At 50.7% G+C, this 14,389-nt stretch overlaps 1 protein-coding gene across 2 annotated transcripts; it reads left to right on the top strand.

Moving 5' to 3' along the window:
• The first annotated feature begins 49 nt into the window (after positions 1-49).
• On the top strand, positions 50-14,112 carry LOC147261140 (phospholipid phosphatase 3-like). Of its 2 annotated transcripts, none has more exons than XM_086203040.1 (6): positions 50-376; positions 4,767-4,924; positions 9,028-9,308; positions 9,419-9,476; positions 9,558-9,734; positions 11,283-14,112. In XM_086203040.1, exons 1-6 carry the CDS (start codon positions 241-243, stop codon positions 11,409-11,411), a joined length of 939 nt encoding a protein of 312 aa, XP_086059166.1. In that variant the 5' UTR covers positions 50-240; the 3' UTR covers positions 11,412-14,112. The 2 variants fall into 2 exon arrangements, with proteins under 2 accessions (XP_086059166.1, XP_086059168.1); XM_086203042.1 differs by lacking the exon at positions 4,767-4,924 and adding an exon at positions 3,785-3,939.
• Positions 14,113-14,389: the final 277 nt, after the last annotated feature.

Below are 14,389 nucleotides of genomic sequence, written 5' to 3'. Positions count from 1 at the left end.
AGGGGCGTGGCCTTGTCCGGAGGGTTGTCGCAGGGCTCCTCTACCCCTCAGAGAAGGAGGTGAGAGGATCAGACGGCAGGAGAACAGGAGCCGAGACTCGCCAGTGACTGAGCTGCAGAGCGTGTGAGGTTCCAGGCTCGCTTGACTCCCCTCCCTCCCAGGAGCTCGCACGCGTTCCGTTGTGGTTCGACTCAGTTCTTCTACTTCAGTTCTTCTGTCAGACGCAGGACGAGTGTTTAAATGCAACGCTGCCTGATTTATGAGAAAAGCATGGCAGCCGAGACGCGGAACGGCGGGACTCTGAGCAGCGGCGACTGCAAGCAGCACAGCCGGAGCAAGCTGCTGGTGGGGGTGGATCTCTTCTGCCTGGTGCTGGGTAAGAGCCGGCCCGCTGTCCGCCCCTCCAACGAGACTTTGCTGCATTCTAACATTTTACCACAGTGTCAACTTAATTGGACGAAAGTGTAACTTTATATTTGTGCCAGCTGGTCAGCTGCCTGTCAAAGAGGGTTCTCTGAGTTCGTGTTCATGTTCTGAGTTCTCTACTCGCCGACTCCTGGGTCTCTCTGTGCGGTTTACTGCGACTCATTGTTTCATGAACGCGGTGTTAGACGTTTGTTCAACTGCTGCTGCAGACTAGAACCCCCGCTGCCCGACGCCGTTGAGCCACTTGTCTTTGACTGAAGAGAGGAACCGGGAGCCGCCAGGGCCGCGCAGGTGCTGCTGATGTGGAGCTCACCGTTGTTAGGAGTTAAGGGTGAGAGGTTCTCCAGCGGGGGGGGGGGGGCTCCTCATTATATTTTCCACAATGTCTCACATTCCTCACTGCAGGAATTCTCTTGCTCTGCACATCTGGCAGACTTCATAGGTGTGTGTGTGTTTGTGTGTGTGCGCGCAGGTTCATCAACACAGTCCTGATGTTCAACAGCTGTAAACTAGTTCTTGTGGGTGAAGAAGGTTTTCGCTCAGGTGTCCATGTGAAGTGGACTCACTCTGCCCTTGATTCAGTCTGAGGCTTGATGGCAGGTCAGGACTGCTGCAGGCGCCAGGCAGCGTTCAAGGCTGCGTGGTGCCGGTGGGCCCGGGATGGTGTCAGCCTGTGGAGGGCAGACCCCCACCATTTGCCCCGTGTGTACGCACCTCCCCACAGAGGAGCTTGTCAACAAACCAGCAGTGTTTTTCTGGTGAAAGATGTGGTTTGAAGGCTTTGACCACAAGGAGGAAACTGTGGGCGTGCTGGTAATGGCCACGCCTCCGTTCTGTGTGTCCCTGGTGTCTCCTGCTCTCTCACTCACGCCAACCATCGGTGGAGGTCGTCCTCACTGCTAATGCTGGGGAAACTGGGAGGCCTATTCATCATCTTTCTAGTCTTGTACTGGTATCCAGTAAAGGTTGAAGGTGATTGGCCAGCCTGAGGCTCCTGAGACCTCTGCAGCTCGTGAACGCCGCCGTTCCCCACACCAGTTTGTCACTGTCATGTCGTCTAGAACCCCGAAACCTCAGCAAGCAAAGCTGAAAGGGAAGTTTCTCTTCAGTGATTAACCTCAGCTGTTACGTCCCAGACCATTGAAAATCATTCTACTTAAATCATACTTGAAGAAGTGTGTGTGTGTGTGTGGGTGATGCATTTGATCCAGGACTGATACTCCATTAATAAGGAACTCTATTTTGCAGGTTCAAGTGTTTCTTGGTCTTAGGAAAGAGTGATTTTCCAGGGTTTGTTTGTGGGAATAAATCTTGTTTGTTAACCATCAGCTGTGATATTGATCAAGGAACATGAATGATAAACTCAGTGGAAAAAGAAGAGAAGCAATCAACAACTATTTAAAACAAAGCTGCAGCAGAGTCGGTTTCCCTCCACGACGGAACTCTGCTTTGTAGCTGCAGGGAGTAGCAGATGACACACACACACACACACACACACACACGGGCGCTGCTACGAGTAAAAACAACTGCATCTGTGTGTACCCCGGCTGCCTCAGACGTGTGTACGTGAGGGTGCCAGACAGTGAAGGATCCTTGCAAGTGGAAAATGTGAGTCTGTTTATGTGAACAGTCGCTGTGTTTGACAAACACCTACAACGTCGCCACAGCTTCATTTGGCGTGGACTTGTTCTCCCGTCGTTTCCAGCGCAACCAGCAAAGCGTCAGACATCAGAAGCAGTGGTAGACATTTTCCAGAGGATTGTGATGGGGGGTTGGCCATCCCCCCCCCCCCCCCCAGCTCCTCCTGTCGGGGTCCTGGTGGCGCTGTAGGACACCTGATGCTGGCATTAGAAACCGAGCCCCTCCTGCTCCTCCGGCCGCTCCTCCGGTCTTCGGCTGACGGTGAGCAAATGTAAAAGACAAACGCCAGGCTTGCTGACTGCTGCTGCTGTTGGCTGCATGAGGACAACGCCACCCCCTCCTTGCTCCTCACCCCCTTGCTGCTAGAGGCGGGTAGGAGGAAGAGGGTAGGAGGGGAAAATCCCAAGATGCAGTTCTCAGTGCTGATGCTGCAGTGTTGAGATGGACGGCCTGGGTTGGAGGGCGGCCCGCAGAGAAGCAGAAACCCAGCTGAACATCTGGAAAACTGGACCTGACAGTGTCTGACTGCGGTGGTGTTGCAGCACTTGACCTGCCGCTGCTTCCTTAAAGGCTTTGGACAGACACACTTAATTCCATCTGTCCATTTGCCACCTCTCCTGTCTGTCTGCTCTACCTCGGGCCTCGGGTCTGTGAGTGCGCAGTTACAGGGTTCAGGACTGGGGGTTCGCACCATCCAGCCTCTGCTGAGACCTCTCAGCATGTCCAGCACTGAAAAAGTCTAATTTTATACTTACAACTTGAAAACCAAGAAGAAATGATTGATTGTAGCCCCGCCTCCATAGCCTGCTGAAGGTGGGGGGAACACCAGCATGGGGAGTTCACATCAGGAACCTGAGCTCACCCAGCTGGACCTTCAAAGGCCGTGTGTGTGTGTGTGTGTGTGTGTGTGTGTGTGTGTGTGTGTGTGTGAGAGAGAGAGAGAGAGAAAGAGAGAGAGAGAGTGTGAGAGGTTTAGGGTCTCAGAAGCGAGTGTTGACATTTGGTTTGAGCAGCCATGCCCCTCCCCCTCCCTGCGCTGACCTGAACTCCCAGAGGAAGAGTGAGGCAGACGGCTGATAGTTGTCATTCGATAAGACAGCTGAATTATTCAGAGTGGCTGCACGCCTCGGTGTGGGTTAAAGACGTCTCTGAGGCGATTTGAGAGCATGTTGGCGAGCTGTGGCGGTGGCTGGGACCTCTCTGGGCTCTCAGACTTCAAAGTGCCGCATTGAAGCCTTTTTGGTAAATGGAGGAAATGAAGCTGTTCTTCTTGGCTCGCGTTGAAGTTCCACCCTCTGTTTTCAGGAGACAACTAAGATCTTTTTGCCACTTAAAGTGGCCAAAGACACTAAACTGATCACCCCCCCCCCCCCATATCTTGGCGGGCATTTTTAAGTGCACTTGAAAGCATCTGCAGCAAAGCAGGGAGACTGTGCTAGCGGTTCTTTGTTCTCGTGGGTTAGCATCCGTGGTTCCACTGAGGAACATGACACATTCAACCCTCTTAGCTCAGCCGGCTGAGATTAGCATGGACGCAGCAGCGGTTCCATCTGGTTTATTTAGTTTGTGGCAGCTTAGGTGTCAGATTTGATTCATAACATAAGCACACGTCTGCTGGCGTGTTTGGATCATGTCTTTGAAGACTTGGAGACGTCCGTGTTCCGCGGTGGCGTCCGCTTACGCAGCTGTCCACTGTGCTGTCTGTCCACCCATCTAGTGCTGCTCGTTGCTGTGTTTTTACACAAATCTCCGTTCCCGCCTTACCGGAGAGGATTCTTCTGCCATGACAGCAGCATCAGCCTGCCCTATAAGAGCAGCACCGTGTCCACCGCTGTGCTCACAGCCGTGGGCGTGTCTGTGCCCGTGGTCACCGTAAGTTCTGCTGTGGTGCAGCGAGAGAGTAAGAGAACATCCACCGGGACCCTCGATACATCAAGTGGTTGGCTCGTCACCGCGCGGAGGTCATGGCTGGATCAGACTGGGCGGTTGCACCTCATTAACTGTAAATTACATATAATACTCCCATCTCTGCCAAGCTTTTTTCCAAAGCGTTTTAGCCCAAGTGTCCAGATTGATTTCGTATCATGTGGGCAGCTGTTGGCCTCCGTTGATTTCACTGCTCTTAAAAGGATTATTTGCTGAGCTTCACTCGTCAGTCACTTGTAAGCATGAGACTGACAAATGCTTTCTTTATTATGTCTATAAAATGTCTAAAATTAGTGGAAAAATATCAATTGATGAGAGCTTGGCGAAGTAAAACAGTCTTACTGTAAACACGGAGGACTAAATCAGCAGATCTTCAAATCTGAGAAGCTGGAATTTGTTCATTTTTTTTCTCAGCTGGAAATAATAGGCAGCCTGGACAGGGGCAAAGCTGTCTAGAAGCATTTGTGGCTTGGAGAACGGCCGACAACACGGTACAGTAAAGCATTCGTTAATAGTTGATCAGCTGGAGAAGAAGCCACAGGTCTGATCCACGAGGAGCTCCACGCATCCGAGCCCTGCTGAGACTTATCAGCCGCAGACGACAGCCAAAACTGCATCGAGCCAGTCCCACATGTTCCCTCGCCGCCTCTCGCTCGTACCCGTGACCTCCATTATGTGCATATCATTAACCGAGCACCTCCGTCTCCCTCCCTCACCCCTCCCCCTCCCCCCTCCTCTTTCTCTCTGCGCCGTTCACCTCACCTTCACACTAGCTGGCCTGCCTTTCTTGGTCATTGAGACCAGCGCTGTTCAGCCCTACCGTAGAGGCTTTTACTGCGACGATGAGTCCATCAAGTTCCCCGCCAAAAAAGGAGACACCATTAGCGATGGTGTGCTTAGCGCTGCTGGCATTCTTATCACCATCCTGTCTGTAAGTCACCTCACTCACTAACCTCATCATCACATCTGACTTTTCAGCAGCCTTCACTGTTACTAGCGGCACCCACTGACGCCTACTAGTTCATGTTGATGGTCCTGGTTTGAAACATCATGCTTCCCCCAAACGGCACCTTTGACCTCTCAAGCACTCACAAACAGGGGCCCTGGCCTCTCCGGCATCTCTTAGTCATGACTCCAGAATGCAGAAGGAGCCAGCCACGTATATGTGGCTTGTATGTAATGGCGACTGACAGCTAACACCAGCAAAACAAAAACATCCAGTTGCAGTCTCTCCAAGACTCAAATCAGCAATCAACAAACACCAGCAAGTGGCTTCAGCTTGATGCTCCAGCTGGTCATCTTCTGATCTGGAAGGGTTCGTGTTTGTTTTTGGAGTGAGTGAGTGAGGCTCTTTAGCTTTTAGCTAAATTGCAAAGGCAGCTTAATTGTTGGTTGCTTACTGATCATCCGTCAGGATCAAGAAGACCTGGATTATGCCAGGTGACCTGGAGAGTTTGTGACTCGATGGTTTGGACGGTTACGCTGTTGTTACCTGCTCAAAGTAAATGTACGTGGCTGGATCTTTCTGCATTCCTGAGCCATAAGGAAGTGATGTTGGAGGGAAACTTGCATCCAAGGGCTCAAGATGCCTATTTGTGAGTACTTGAAAGGCAAAAAGCACCACATGGGTGAAGTATGACGTGAACACACGTGTTTCCACCCATCTTCTGACAGATTACCAGGGTTGGGATGAGCTGACGGTGTCTTACATGTGCTGTCAACACACTCTAGATCACAAGCAGCCAACAATGTTGCTTCCAGGTTTTCCTGTAAGTGCTGTTGAAGTCTCCTGAGAGGAAACACTGGGGTGCGTCCATCATCTGCAGGCTGACCGTCACCGTGCGTAAAAACATTCCGCCAGTATATTTGTGACCTCCAGCTCGGCGCCATCCAGAGCGTCTCTTCAGCGTCTTGGTGAACGATTGTGCGCCGGTGACCTGTGAGCTCATCAATGCTGCAACGCAACCTGTCCAAGGATGTGGAGGCCTGCAGTGTCTTTGTGCTGCTGTCTGACAGACTGCTGCTCCTGACGGGAGATAAAGGGGTCAAAGGTTATGTAAAGGACTCTTCTCCTAAACACTGTGCTGAGGCGTAATAGTGAAAGGTGATAATCGACAGAGAGACGGCCCTGCAGTCTGTTTGGTCTCCTTTTGGTTTGTCAAGAATTGATGTGATGTGGAGGCTGAAGGCGTTTTAATAACCTAGAACCATTCAATCACCCATAAGTGGCCTCAAAGGTCAGATAGCAACAGCGTCCAGCAGGAGGGGGAGGAGCCTGTCTGGTCTCTCTGCTGTTGTGAAAAAAGGAAGGCAGGATTTTTTTTTTTGTCCCAAAAATGGATGTCCCAAAGAAACAAGCAATCAAACTTTTGTGTGCTGATTTGTAGAGTGAAACTAATACTGATGGAAGAGTCCATCGTCGTCTTCCGCTTATTCCTTACTAGTAAGGGTCGCAGGGGGCTGGAGCCTATCCCAGCGTCAACGGGCGAGAGGCGGGGTTCACCCTGGACAGGTCACCAGTCCATCGCAGGGCCAACATTCAGAGACAAACAACCATTCACACTCATACCTACGGTCAATTTAGAGTATCAATCAGCCTCGTCCCCAAATTGATGTCTTTGGACGGTGGGAGGAAGCTGGAGTACCGGAGAGAACCCACGCAGGCACGGGGAGAACATGGAGACTCACACAGAAATCCTGTGCTGGAGCCGGGACTCGAACCCGGAACCTTCTTGCTGTGAGGCCACAGTGCTGACCACTGCACCACCGTGCAGCCCCTGATGGAAGAGTATTTGGACGTTTTATTTTCAGCCAGTTTCCTCCAGGTGGAAGATGCAAATTCCACATCCCTAAACAAGGTTTCCTGTCCTCAGAGGACTCCTCCCCCAGTTTCCCCTCACGCCATGTTTCATACTCTTAATGACCTTGTTCGTCCGCTAGATTCACCCCGTCCACCATGGAGCAGCGTCAGGGAGCAGCTCCAGCTCTTTCTGACACCCAGGGAAAACAGAAGCGCTCACACAGCCGGGACCTGGGACAGCCAAGACTGGAACTGGGACCTTGGACAGTGCTAACCACGGGGCTGCCGTGCCGCCCACACGGTTCACACACCATGGTTGAGCACTGATTTGCAGGCGCCAAGCAAACACTGACTTTCTCAGACCTGTGGCTTTTGTCAGCAAACCTGTGTTGGAGCGGAAAGTAGAGCGAAGGTGGTGAAGTGTGAACCCGGCATTAGCAACATACTTGGTGCGAGGAGGATTGTGAAGTCACCATTTGGCAGCAAGCAGCCAGCTTCCATGTGTTGGTCAAGTAATCGGCACAAACTGATAGTCGTGGCGCTCGCCAGGCCCATGTGAAGACGATCTACGGGGACCGCGTGCTGCTGTCGCCTGGCAGACACGACCAGTAGCGTCGTCCTCCCGGAGAGCAGACTGCTACTACATGGGCTTGGGGCCACAGGGGTTTTCATGGTGAGAGTGAGCTCTGGGGCCTGTATAATTATGGTTGACGCAATGGTTGTTCAGTTAAATACTGCAATTCGTGGGGTGGAATTGTGGTGAATACCCAAAACAAGGAGACTATGCCAGACATCTCATTTTCCCCTGGCAAACGCTGCCTTTATAATCCATCCCTCGCCATGTTAGCCTGGCCAACCTTTGTGTTCTGTGACCCAGAAAACATCAACACTCAGTCATTTGTTGCTTCATTTCCCACCAAACGGAGACGAGAGCAAGGCCACATCCTGTAAAACTGATGCGCATCTCTTTAGGAGAAGGTAAAGGCTGCTGCGTCCTCAGGAGGAGGCGACTTCTGACAGAAGCCGCAAATCAGCATGTTGCCCCAATGATTATCTTTGCGGTTTCGGTGCAACAGCTACGCATCCGACAATGCCAGTTCATTTCTTCATTCGCACAGTTAAAACTTTCACACAAGAGGAACCAGATGTGTTTTCTTCCCCGTCCCTTTTTCCCATGAAAGCAGCCGGGCTGTTTGGAGCTGGCTCTAAAGGCCTGCCTGGTGGAAACGAGGCTCTCTATCAGCTTGTTAAATCTGAAGGGCTCTCCCCCAGCACAGAGTGTTTCCCAGAATGAGGCTTGTATCTGCGCCCCTCTCAAGAATGTCTGATGAAACCGAGATACTAACATGAAAACAGTCAGACATCCCGGGTGAAACCGGAGCCGGCTCACAGAGACGGCCGGCGCGGCGAAAAACAAACGTGCCCCCGACGTGCGCCTGGTGGAGTCTGGCCTCCAAAATCAGACATTTGGCTTAGCTCAGCATTTCTGTTGATTCGAACCAGTGGTGCCCCCCCCCCCCCCCCCATTCCTCCTCTCACCTTCCTCCTTACTCCTCCTCATTTTTTATCCCTCCACTCTCCTGAACCCGAGAATCAGCCCGACTAGCGGGTGGCTGGGAGACGACAGCATAGCGAGGGGGGTGGGGCAGTTTGGAGAGCAGATTTTGGAGCTTGAACAGCTGTTGTGAGTTAAAGCCATCCTCCTCCCCCTGAAGAGCGTCTAACACGTCCATCGTCCCTTTTAGACTGCGGTTTATTTACACACTCACAGAAAACTCTACATGGCGGACAGTTCCAGTCGCCTCCCACGTCGCCTCAGTGTTTTCTCTCAGATGTAGAATGACACAGGTAAACACACGCAGCCATGAAAGTGCCCCCCTTTTAAAACCACTTCAGGACAAATCACTGCATTCTCTTTTATAATAACATCTTGAGCCCGTGAAATGTTTTGGTGGTCATATGTCACCGTTATTCCTTTGTCTCCAAATGTCCACCTTCACAGACACATTTATTTATTCTGCGTTTCCAAACCTAAAGCCAAAATCGACATTTTGAGTGTTTCAATACACACATTTGGTCATTCAGCAGTTCAGGTGTTCAGGAAACTCACACGTAACAACGTTCTAGTGTCTAACGGTGTATTTTAGTCTCTCAGGGAAAAGGTTGGACATTTGGACCAGGACTCAGCGTCACAAGTCTTGTCTCCGACCTTTTTCTTTGTTCCATTGTTTCAGATCATCATCGGCGAGAGCTACAGGATCTACTTTCTGAAAGAAGTATCCAAGTCTTTCGTAGGGAATCCTTACATTAGCGCCATCTACAAACAGGTGGGCGTGTTCATCTTCGGTTGCGCCATCAGCCAGTCTTTCACTGACATTGCCAAAGTGTCTGTGGGACGCATGCGTCCTAATTTCCTCGATGTTTGCAAGCCGGACTTCAGCACCATCAACTGCTCGCTGGGCTACGTCACTGACTACCATTGTCAGGGGCCAGAGGGCAAAGTTCAGGAGGCCAGGTAAGCTCAGGCTACTTAGACCTGCATTGAGCTGACGTACGTGCCACTGTGGGCGCGTTCGTGCTCTTGTGTCGCTGAGTTGGACACTGATGGTCCTGCTTGTCTTTCAGGAAGTCGTTCTTCTCTGGACACGCCTCGTTCTCCATGTACACCATGCTTTATCTGGTGGTGAGCTGCTTGTCTGCCTAACGACGCACGTCCTCCTCATGATGACTCCCTCTATTAACCCCCTGTTGTTGTAATTTACAGCTTTACCTGCAGTCTCGCTTCACTTGGAGTGGAGCCCGCCTGCTGCGCCCCCTGACCCAGTTCACCCTCATCATGATGTCTTTCTACACGGGCCTGTCCCGGGTCTCGGACCACAAGCACCACCCCACCGACGTGCTGGCAGGCTTCATCCAGGGAGCCCTGGTGTCCTACTGCATAGTGAGTGATGAAGCTCCTCAGGTCCTACAATTCTACAATTCTACAATTTCCTTTAGCAGACGCTTTTGTCCAAAGCGACGTACAACACAAGCAAGAATTCAGACTTAAGGAAAAACCCATAGTAGCGCAAAAGTGCTGGGAGAGGCAGCGGCTTGACAGGAGGACTGATAATGACTCTGAAAACACTTGGATTGGATTGGATTGCCTGTTTCCTAGATATTTGCTCTCAGTTTTCCACTGATGACCAGTGAACCTCCCTGACGTTTTTGTCCCCTACTTTGTGTATCAGTAGTGATTTTCACACGCAGAGCTGTGCTTGGGTCAGTTGGGGCTGTGGACCATTTAACATTGCTACCTTGGCACACATCCGCACTGATGTTCTTCCACGCGGGCGTGTCTAACGCACACCAACAGACGGGTCTTCTTCTGTGGTATAGATGTGCTTCAGTTTTTCAAATTCACACTCGGACCTGCAAGTGTATGACAGACTTTAGTCCCCCGGGGCCACAGCAGAGGGGGACCAGGTGCTCCGCTGCCTCGACGCTGCAGCCACGATTGTGAGACCTGATAGAAAATCTGCAGGAGCAGCACTGAATAAATAGAAATAAACACTTTTCACTTGTTGAGCACCTGATTTGGAATATAGAACAAATTCATCCCTCCCACGAGGTGATTTAATAAAACATGAATTCACTGAGTGTACAGCAAATGTGATCTCAGCGTATCCGCGTCGTTACGAGGACATGAGCGGGTGAGATCAGCGCGGTCACAGATGGGATTGGCTCCGATTATGTCGGTCAGGAAGTTTTTCAGTTGGGAAACTTTTGCTGTGATGCCGTTTCTGTTCCTGTACAATTTGTATCAGTTAGGAGCAGCACACGCGAGTTTGTCCCCTAACCTGCAGAGGTGATCCAGGTGTGTTTGTTGCTGTGGATCATCCAAATCAGACTGTCTGTCTCTGACATCACTAATGAGTCTGCTGACTGAGTAAAGAGAGAGAGAAAGATCAGCTGATGGGCGAGAGTGAGAGGCGGTGGTATTTCAATGTAAACAAAGGACATTGGCTGGTGAGGCTCCTTCCATGTCCCAGGACTCACCTGTGTTAACGCGACTGAGAGACTGTGGCCACATGAGGTCCAGACCAGGTCTTCCTGTGGGTTAAGTGACCTGGACACCTGGTGTAGAGGCTGACCACTAGTGGTCGGTTTCCTCCAGAGGGATCTTAACAGCAGGTGTCAGGGCCCAGGTCGGGACCGTTTCCACCGGTGCTGGATCAAACGCTGAAGTCAACCTTTCAGCTTCTACTGAAGCCGCTGTGATGGCGATCCAGAACCTTAGGAACAACAATGTAGAAAGACGGAATAAAAACCATCGTGGACGCTTGAAGCATTCGCCAAAATGACTACAACCTCGAGCAACTCTGTACTCGACCTCTGAAGGAAGGGAGGGACATTCAGCAGGAGAACCACAAAGTAGCAAGTTCAAGGTATCTTCCCAAGGTAGAATCAGTGGCAGCACACCTGAGTTTCCTCTCCTTCTCCTCCACAGGTGTTCTTCGTATCAGACCTGTTCAAGCCCAAAAGCAGACGATCCACGTTGTCGCCGACTCCTGTGAAAATCGATCTGGTTCCTCCTGCAGACATCAGAGAAAGGAGCAATCCTCTCCTCATGGCGTAGACGCGCAGTCACGGCTGCAGTCCCTGGACTGGAGGACCCCAGCAGACGAAGGTCTTCTCCGAGGATGAGAGGAGGCGACGGTTGACGTCAAGCAACACTGAGCAACGGTAGCTGCATCCAGGACTGGACCCAGAACCCTGCCACTCATTGACTGGGGGACTGATGCAACCCAACAAGACTGAAACAAATTCCTCATTTTCAGGAAGGATATTTATTCTCCAACACATGTATTGTGTGGTTTATAGCACTATTTAGCTAGTTTCTCCTTTGTCACCACTTGAAGTGAAGCTTTTGAAAAGCTTTGTAACCTCTAGAATGTCGTGTTAGAAGCTGAGTGACGGTAGTTGAGAGGGCAGATGTGGTGGACGGGGCCTCCTTCTGCCGGCAGGACGAGCCCCCGCTGAGCCATTTAATGAAACGACTGTCTGTTACACTACGAGACAGACGCTCGCAAGTGTAAGGTCAGAGAGTGTGTGTGTGTGTGTGTGTGTGTGTGTGTGTGCGTGTGTGCGTGCGTGTGCACCTGGTGGGTTTTACTGTGAGTGCTCCAGTTAATGTCTGTATCTGAGTGTTTAAAGCCCACAGCCCCCCCCCCCCCCCCCCCCCCCACAGACCCACGTAAGTGCCTCCGTGCCCTTCAACCCTGTGGTACACTGTATTTCACACAGGTGTTTATGTACTTGCCAGTAAGACAGGGACTCTTGATTCGGCAGTACTTTTCAGTACAATTAGTAGATGTGAACAATGATATCAACCTCACCGACGCTTTAAAGCCAAACTTCTTAGCACCACCCCACAAAAGCTTGATGAGTATTTGGCGAACCATGAAACACGGAACAAAATGAAGAGGTGATGACGACGCGTGCCTCTAAAAGCAGTCTCCCTCCAAGCCGCTGACCGAAGGCTGTTCTCTTCAGTTAGGAGGAAAAGCACTTATTATCATAAATGTTGAAATCTCCTTTATTAATTTTGGGTCCTCTGGGCAGTGACAGAGAAGAGCTGTAGGTTGGGTTAGGACCAGCACTCCAGAGGTCATGATGATGTCATGGCGGAGAGTAATGAGTGGAGGAGAGCTGGCTGGTCATTGATCATGAATGTCGCCTCCCATGACGGCGTCACTACCTCCAACCACAGCGTCACAGAGCTCTGTGAGCTGCCATGCGTGGTACACTAGTGTGGTATGTATATACGTGTATTTGCTGATGACCTCGACGGAGCGTGGAGACCTGTGTGAACGTCGACGTGCTGCTTGAAGAGGCAAAGCTTGGCAAACGTCACCCAGCAAAGTTGACAACTTGTGAATATTGAGATTTACGGAAGAACAAAGCTCTCCGTGCAGACGGCTTCAGTACATTTTTATTAAACTAAAAGCCTTTCAGTATTTTTGTATGTCGGGAAATTTTATACAAGGAAACATAAGATGTATGGAAAGTGAAATGTCTAATAAAATACAAAAGATCAAGAACAGTATTTTTGATCCTTCATGCCACGACTGACAGAGAAGAATTCTTGGCTGGGTGCTGTGGCGCAGTCGCCAGTGAGCTCTGCGTGTGATGGAGAGATGTGGGCGTGGGGCGATGCTGGACTTCCATGCTCGGCTTCCTGTGGGGAAATAGTACGCATTCCAGCCTGTAACCCCTCTCCCCAACGGCCCTCTGGAATAATATAGACGCCACACAGCCGCTCCGCCAGTCATGTGACACTGCTACGAAACAATACGAGCCAGCACCTCCCTCTCCAGCACCACCTCGGCGATGGTGAGCAGAGCTCTCGAACCAGCGAGGTCACGTGATGTCCTGAACTGATTGATTAGACTGAAGCAAAGTAGCGTTGAGTTGCTGCCAGATGTGACGCCTGGCATCGCGTCTACACGGCCGCGGCGTTTGGCCTTTCAAGTTGGAGTCTCGAGCTCACAGAGGTGCGTTTTCACAGCTGCAACATTTTACAGTCTCCAGTCTCCCTCCATCTGTGCCCAGCTGATCTGAACTAAAAGCAAACTCCTCCTGGTTCAAGTTGCCAAATCAATGACATGGAAATAAGGGACACGGGGGGGCACAGTATGAATACACACTAAAGTTGATCTTTTCTATTTTATTCTGTATGAACAAAACACAAAGTACTTTGAGCAGTGTTCCATTCTTTAGAGTACAAATAAATTAAAACAATTCTGGATGAAATCTGAATAATCAGCAGGGTTCTGTCAGCTCGTTGGTCAGCGGGCAGGAGAGGAGGGCCTCCTGTGAAGCATTAGTTCTCCTGACATTTTACAGACTACTTTTGATTCTAGCAGTAATACAGGACAAAATACGTCCCCTTTCGTGTGCTTTTGCTTCTAAACACGGAGTTATTCTGTTTTTCAAGGGACGGTTGGCAACCCTTCGCCCAGTGCCGTTGCAGCTCGTCCACGGTAGCGTCAAGCTAGGAGTGTGACGGTCTGTGTAATCGGAGCCCACGGCTGGATGACGGAGACATGGACTACACCAGAAAAGTCAGTCAGTCCCCATTAGCCTCAACTAATTATATGTAGCTGGTGCTTTCTGCATTCTGGAGTCAGAACAAATGCAAGAGAGAGAAAAGTATTTCTGGCACGTTTTGGACAAAGTATTACTTTATCTGGGCAGAGGGTTACCCCAAACGTGTGTACGCTGTCGTGCTACTAAGGGGGTTCAGCCATAACATTTTCATTCTGTCTCAGGAAGGCAGTGTTTAATCATGAGGTCCAGATTATTAAAACATCTCCAAAACCACTTGATGGTTGTGCTCTGATGATTAATCCTGCCCTCCAATCCCCTCATTTTTCAAGTGCCACCATTGTTGCCTGTTGTGTGTGGAGATGAAGATGAAGTAACTGACGCTGAGGGACAAGACCTCTGCTCCTCCGCTCAACCACCTGAGCCTCGCTGACTCAACCACCTGCGCCTCATTATTTCCTTCACTTGTTCATTTCAGTGCTTCGAACCATTGTCCCGCCCATTTGT

Source organism: Aulostomus chinensis, chromosome 5 (assembly GCF_037954235.1).
Source record: "Aulostomus chinensis isolate RoL2024-O1b breed Wild chromosome 5, RoL_Achi_v1.0, whole genome shotgun sequence".
Classification (NCBI taxonomy): domain Eukaryota; kingdom Metazoa; phylum Chordata; class Actinopteri; order Syngnathiformes; family Aulostomidae; genus Aulostomus; species Aulostomus chinensis.
The sequence above is the reverse complement of the archived record's forward strand: the minus strand, read 5'-3'. Positions and strand labels throughout refer to the sequence as shown.